Source organism: Phaenicophaeus curvirostris, chromosome 10, assembly GCF_032191515.1.
Source record: "Phaenicophaeus curvirostris isolate KB17595 chromosome 10, BPBGC_Pcur_1.0, whole genome shotgun sequence".
NCBI lineage: Eukaryota > Metazoa > Chordata > Aves > Cuculiformes > Cuculidae > Phaenicophaeus > Phaenicophaeus curvirostris.
In genome coordinates, this window is record NC_091401.1 from 7,027,077 (window position 1) to 7,034,818 (window position 7,742).

General features: G+C 41.5%; 1 protein-coding gene across 1 annotated transcript in view; it reads right to left on the reverse strand.

Annotated features, from left to right (window-relative positions):
• Positions 1–5,870, reverse strand: part of LOC138724675 (probable cation-transporting ATPase 13A4) — a 40,334-nt gene extending 34,464 nt beyond the window's left edge. The window contains exon 1 of the mRNA XM_069864861.1: positions 5,045–5,870. Within this exon, the coding sequence (XP_069720962.1) occupies positions 5,045–5,107 (63 nt within the window). The 5' untranslated portion in view covers positions 5,108–5,870. The remainder of the gene's footprint in view (positions 1–5,044) is intronic.
• Positions 5,871–7,742: the final 1,872 nt, after the last annotated feature.

Sequence of the window (7,742 nt, forward strand, 5' to 3'; positions counted from 1 at the left end):
ATCAATCCTTTAATTTCCAGCTCTTGTGCCTTACACTTACGGTCTCAGAAGTCGAGAAGGCTGTGGTTAATGCAGTTACGAAGGGAGAGAGTGGGCATTCAGCATGATTGGTAGTCATTTGGGATCATCTTCTGTCAGCAGTGTTCTCTGCTGAAATGCTGAATGATTCTCCAAGTCTGATATGACAACACAATCACAGAGCTAGGGCAGACTCCATGTTGCTCTGCGTAGGAACCTATATACTAAAATATGTATCTGACTTCCCATACACCTTCATATATTTCCAGGCCACAACCTTTCAGTACTTACCTTCAGAATAAAATGTTCTCTTAGGCTGAAGTGTTTTTCCTGACCCTGTACCTTAGGTTGGAAGGGCTATAGTAATGAATGCTGCATTCATAAAAGAAACATATAGTAGGTATACAACTGCTCATTGAAAGAGAAAAAGCAGTAGCATATACAAACACTTCTCACTTGTCAAGTGGGAAGTCAACAGGGAAATTCTTTAGAAGAATTCTCAAAAACAATATCTTCTCAAAAAGAAAAAGTGAACATTAGACCCACAACATAAATGAAGAAGGGGGAACGGGCACACACATGATGCAGGTTTCTCAGCAGGTTCATCTAGCCATGTGAATGCCTTGCAGTAATAAGGGTTTCAAAATTATTCAAGCTTCTTCAGGATTCACTAGGCCTATACTGTAAAGACCTCCAAGCAAATGCATGTCCACTATGGCAAACAACACTTCCAGGGCTGGCAGAAATCCTGGTGTTGGTGTCAGCAGTAAGAACATGTGTTGCAGGCTGGTTTTAAATTGTTAAGGAAAAAAAGAATAACTTTTCCTGTGTTGTTTTTCACTGCACAAAGAGGCTGCACTGATGCAGATATATCTGTTTTGAACATGGGTCTCGTGAATAAACATTTGCATCGTGACGACTTCTCTACTGTGTGAGCAGGATTTTAGGGCTCAATGTGTGCAACTATACAGCCAAATATCCTCGGTTCTCGAGGGCATCAGACCAGGAGGTGGTGGAAAACAAAGCTAATATTAGCTATCCGTATGACTCCAAATTGCTTCTTGTTACCTCACAAGAGGTAGCACTGTCTACAAAAGATGCTGGCATGCAGGGCACATCTCAGGCCTGTTGAATAATTTTTTATAAATTGTAGTGTACTGTAATACATAGTTTCCTCATCTGTTAATGTCTTCTTACTCTTGAGACTCCCAACAGTCAGATGAGTGACCAAAATTGTTTAACTTGTGAGTGAAGTGTCTAGAGAGGGGCCATGGCTTACGGGACAGAAAAAGCTGCCAGACCTGTTCAGTTGCCAGAAAACATGTTTATTCCAAGAAAGGTTCTTAGCTGCTTTTACAGTCATACAAAGCCGGTACTCAAGGCCTTATCACTTTACTGTCCAGCAAGTCTTTGTTACTTACGTTTAAAAGGAAAATTGCCAAGTCATTTGCACAGCAGAATTTAAATGCAAGAGTCCAACAAGTCCAGGCACTCTTTTCTATGGTGAAAACAAGGCCTGCAGCTACCACAAAGGACCCCAAGCAACAACTGTGAACTATCATATTTCTGGCAACCCAATCACCAGGTACCTTATTATGAACAACCTGTTGCTATAACAACAGATAATAGGATTAGACTTGAAAGACTGGTTAAGATTCAAAAGGAATTTAATAACTGAATCTCATTCTTAACAACCAGAACCTGTTTCATCAGAGGTTTGTTTCTGTTCCCTCTGAAGCCAGTAGCAACATTCAGTGGTGTTCCATTAGGACCAAAGTTGTGTCTTTCAGACCCGGTCTCAATTTTAGGAGTTAGTTACATTTTTTCAAACTCAACATATGTGAAATTCCTGAATCAATTTCCCTTCAGACTTTTGGCATCCCAAAGGAGGCAGACAGCTGCCAGTATGCAGAGGCAAACTAGGGTTCACCAGCTGGCTGACTGCAGTTGTACTATTCCTCCAGACCTAAACAACTGGGGAACGTGTGTCTAAAACACGATTCTGGAAACGCTTCCTGAAACAGCAGCTTGTCAAAGTCTACCACAATCTTTTGCACTGCAGTACTTGATGCTTTGCACTTTAGAGTTTGTGCAAAGGGAATGATTACTCCCAAGCTGTACTGAGAGGAGCAACAAATTGGCAGAGAGCATAAAGCTCTGGTTTTTCCTTCCTCTTCCTATTCCACCAACAATTACTTCTTAACGAAAACACCTGCAATAATATCTTTTTGAAGGGAAGGAAAGAAAAAAAAAATCCAAAAAACCCCAGACAGCTAATTCCTAAAACAAATCCCTTCCTATTACCCAAATCTATTACTCTCTCTGAAGCAAGCTCCTGTGTCCAGAGTTCTCTCACAGAACTGAGATTTTTCCAGTAATGCAAATGATTACGAAGAGAGAGAGAGAGATATTATCTCATGCTCCAAATATACACTGTTAAATTTTAGCTGGGTTCTGGGAGAGTGAACTCAAGTTTAAGCAATGTCCTCCAGCCACATAAAGTAATTCCAAAGATATGCACAAGGATTTATAGGATAGATTTCCTAAGTCAGAGTGATTATTCCTAAATACAAGACTTTTTTCTCATTAGAACTCCTCAACTTCCCTCATCTAAATGGACAGGTGGTTCAACACAGGAAAGCATTCCATGTCCAAAGTTCAAATGAACTACCTACATGCTTTCAAAATTACTTGAACTATTTCAGTCTGAGAGAACTGCTACATGCACAGTGTCAGCTGTTGCATTATTACACCAAGAGATGTCATCTTGTTTGAGGACTCAAGAACTGCTTCTTAATAATTTAGTTTAGGTGGATTAAACTGATTGCTAAAAATAATGTCAAAAGATATTTATCATGGCTTAGCATTAAAAAAAAATCTTGCAGGATCACTGAAAGAAACGTTAAGAGCCAGAACCACTTGCTATGGTTGCCAATAATTTAGCATGCAAGATTTTAACAAAAAATGTCTGCACTGAATTCTATTTTACCCTGTGTATTCTTTCCTCTGCTTAACCATAGTTTTTCTTGTATCTTTCTTACAATTTCTTTTACCTACATTCTACTTTCTTTTTCTCTTTCACAAAAGTATGCACTCAAGCTCTTCTTTTTTCTATACACACACTGTGTTTTCCCTCATTCTCTTATAGTACCTTAGAAGCTCACAGATGTCTTCCACTCATACTTTTTTTTTTCTCTCTCTCTCTCTCTCTCTCTTATCCACATGTAATAAAGACACATAGATACCTGCCAAATCTAGCAGAACTTAGTTATGATTTTAATTGCATCCACTACGCAACTGCTTTATCAATCTTTTCTCTTTGATTTTCATAAGGGAACCGCAGGTGAAGGAGCAAAGCTCACGCTCTTTGCAGGCACAGAGAATGTGGCAATGTCAGACACCCTGGATTCGTAGTGCAGATTGATACATGCTAGCTGTGCATGGAAAACCTCATAATCACAATGCAGATCTCTGAGCACTGGATTCATGGCACACGTGTTTAGTATAACACTGGTGAGAATCAAGAACATTACTGGGATGGATGGCTCCATGCAAGCACAACTTGGGTGTCACTGTAGTGCACAGCTGGAACTGGGCATGCAGAGTACAATAGCACCAGACAGTCCACTTAAACCTAATTAGCTCAGGCTCAATTCTGGCATTGCTAGTCACCGCGCCAGTAGCAGGAAGAGAAGACAGAGTGTTTATGGTCCTAGAAGGACAGGGCCAGGGTGGAGCACTGCCACAGAACCAGTAGCAGCTTGGAGCTGAGGAGCAGTGGCGCATCAGGACCAGGAGCTGGGCGCTGTGAGTGGGTTCTGTAACTCTGCAGAACCAGTTGGATTCTGTGATGCACTGAGATCATCAGTCCCCACCCTCAGAGCCAGCGCCCTGCGCTTCCTGTAGTTCTCAGTTCATGCTGTTGGGTGACTCTCCACTGCATTCCCCAGCACATCCCAGATTATCCAGATTTGCATTACACAAAATATGACATCTCCCCCACCCTGAATGGCAGAGAACTGACTGAAAATAGGGATAACAAATGCCCACGTTCTTCCATGACATGGTGTCTTTTTCACTAGAATAGAATTCTCAGTGAGTAGATGTTGAGGATTTCTCTAGGATTTCTGGAAGTTAACTGTCATGACAGTTTGTAAGTGGTTACTGTGTTTCAGTCACTTTCCTGGGGCTGTTGTACACCCAGAAATCCTACATGAGCTCATAGCAGAACTACAGTGGCTCTGCAGCATGGGAATTTTGAGAAGCACTGCATTTACCAGACATGCATGAGAATTATTGCTGTACAGCTGCATCATGGGTTTGACATCTCCAGCAGAATCTGTTAGACAGACAGAACGCAACTGATCTGTGATGCATGTTAATGCCAAAGCAGCTAAGAAGCACTGCATTTACTATAATTGTCCACTGAGCTTACTCTTTAAGAGAGGCACCATGCAGTAGATAACATATTTCATGTAAATATAAGAATTATTTCCATATGTTACAGAATGTATGTTAGCTTATTCCTCCCTGGGAAACTCTTGAAAGAAATATGGTAGTTCTGTACTTAGAAATTCAGCTTTATACAGGAGTTCAGTCTGGAACAGTGTTGCCAATTCAACAAACTGCATTTGCTAATAATTTATGCAAACGTAAGACATATGGTTTTATGTTCCAGAGATAGCCAAGGTTCCCAGTCCTTATCTAAAGGGAACTGACTCTAGAGATTTAGCTGCCAAATGGTTGCAAACACTGCTCCAGCCCATCCCTCGAGCTGATACAAGACCACATCCACCTAGATTTATAACGCCACTTCAATAACCTGTTAAGCCATCCCGTTTCAGTGGATAACCAATTAAATCCGGTGGGCACATAAAACTACTTTCTTTCTGCTAAAAGAAAACTATATCGCTTTCTAACAGTATGCTTCTGCTATGGGAACACCCCCACCATTCATAACTATACTATAGACTGTAGTATGTTATTGCTTCAACTTGAAAAAGACCTAGACAGAGACACAACTCACCATTTCATTCTCTTCTCCCTGGTTAAGCTTTGCATAATGGTTCTTGGCAGGATTTTCCCCCATGTAATAACCCTCTGGAGACTTTCTAGAGCACCCTCAGGACAGGTCTTCAGTGTTGTATGCTTGAACTTCCACATTGAGGAAGTGCTCTAAGTACACACCTTCCTTATAATTCTGCTGATATTTGAAGAATGAAGCTCCTCCCTCTCTGTGGGGTTAGCAGGTAATATTCATCCCTCCTCCCTTCATCCAGCTGTTGGAGTTTTGCCACTGCAAGGGTAAATGTAAAACTCACTCAAAGACACTGCAAGAAAGAGAAATTTAGATCTCGCAAGTATTTCGCACAATATGACTCTGGGTCATAATTCTAATAGGTGCAAGCAAGTGCTGTTGGCATGCAACATTCAGGGGAGGGCAAGAAGGGAATATTCTTCTTAGAGAGATTATGGAATCACCAGAGACCAGGAGTGTGTCCAAATAAGAAGGAAAACAAAACAGGCATGGCTGTTGTTAAGACTCTTAGCAACCAGCCTGACCTAAGTGTTCAGCTGTGATCCCCACATATGCCTTGGAGAAAAATTCAACTTCTGGCATTGTAAACAGGGGCTCCAGGTTGTGCAGATGGATTTGTGCACTGATTTTGTGTCAGGATCCAGACATATAGGATCTGTAACTGGTATTTTTATTCGTTGTTAGGAACATCATCACAGTATGTCTGCCAACCTCACCATATAGCTTTGGGAAACATCATTTAAGTTATTTAGTCACCCCTGGGGGGAAATGGTGTTCCCTACCGATGTCAGCAAGCTGGACACAAACGTCTCTGACCTCCAAATCAGGGCCAAGAGGAAGCTGGCAGAAAAACAGCACTGGGGATTGTATCACCTCCTGTTTTTTGTGACTTTTGGGCTGCATTTGTTTATTAGTCTTGTGATTCATTCCCATTCTCACTATTATTTCCTCGTCCTTTGTTACTTTATAAGAAGTCACATACCTAATATTTTAGGAATGAGGTCAAGAAAGACAAACATGGTGTCCCAGCAAATATGCTAAGAAAACTAAAATATTATTTCTAGAGTGACTGAAACAGATCAAGAGGTAGCAAGTTAATTCCTGTTCATTAGCATTTTACTTCCATGCGGCATGAACTTGTACAAGTCTCAAACTTCTCAAGCACCAGGGAAAACTGCTGCCTATCCAGCAGTGGGCAGGCTTGGAGAAACTGAAATGGGAGAAATGCTTGGAACAGAGAAGAGAAGACGTAGGGGATAGGCTAATGAATACAAGAAGAGTTGCCCATTGCTAATAATGTGAGCCAGGCACAGACCTGTAAACCAGGTGCTCATGTATGCACAGCACAGGGACAGGTATGTTTGTAAAATGCTTGTGACAAGCAGTTCACATTGAAGCTAAGCTGTTTGATCTTGGCACCTATCACACTTTCAAAAGGAACCTAGACCAGAGGCTAAAAAGAAAAGAATACAAAGGATATAACACAGCTGTGTTAAGAGTGATTTGTCATGACGACATAAAGGGGTCCACACCCCAGTTTCAGTATTACCCTTTTCTTCCTCCACTGCAACTCAGGTTAGCTTTGAGCCACTCAACTTTTCCTTTTGTTCTTCTGAGACCCAGCAACAGAAACTCCAGTTATTACATGGGAATCAAAATTTTCAATTAAAAATGCAATAAAGTCTGTTTCTGATAAATGTGATGACATGAGAAAACTAGAATCCACAGAAGACAGGATACAACTTCACAGCTACCTTTTCCAGGGCAGGCTGATGATTTCGGGAAATGACTCATTATTTTGGGAGGTGCCAGAGGTGGAAAACAGGAGTGTCACACATGCTTTCTGCCTGCTCAGCTTTTGCTGCTTCCCCAAATGCTAGCCTTGCTCTTTCTGGTGTCTGTAGAAGACTACGGTGCAGTCGAGGTCCTTGGCTGCCCTTTCATGGAGAAGACAGGTGAGCTGCATGCAGAATATCCCACCAAACTTGGGTCTCCAGGGAAGAATGAAGGCTCTATCCAATCTATTTACTATTCATAGGCTTGGTACAGCTCTGACTGACAATTTTTGCTCATACAGAACACCCTTATTAGGGAGATTTAGATCTTCACAACTGAAAACAAAGAAAAAACAAATTAAAGATGTAAAACATTAATTATTTCTGTAGTTTGTCAACCTGTCATAATATTCCAGCAAAATCTGTTAATCCAGAACCAATGAAGATGGTGGTAGTTTTCATTTTCTGAAGCAGGTTCACTTTCTCCTGGAAGAAAGATCTCTAAGGCAGCCTAGATCAGAACCTTCGGTTATTTGTTGCCCTCTACTGTTCAAAATAAGAATTACATATTAATTTAGAAATAAAAACCTGTATGCATATCATGCCCTATGGAGCATCACCATCAATCTCATATATCATCAGTATCCTGAGCTGCACCAAAAGAAGCGCTGCCAGCAGGTTGAGGGAGGTGATTCTGTCCAGCAGCTTGAGGGAGGTGATTCTGTCCCTCTACTCTGCTCTGGTGAGACCACACCTGGAATACTGCATCCATCTCTGGAGCCCTCAGCACAGGAAAGTTGTGGACCTGTGGGAGCAGGTCCAAAGGCCACCAAAATGATCGAAGGCTTGAAACACCTACCCTCTGAAGGGAGGCTGAGAGAGCTGGGTTTGTTCACCGTGGAGAAAAAAAG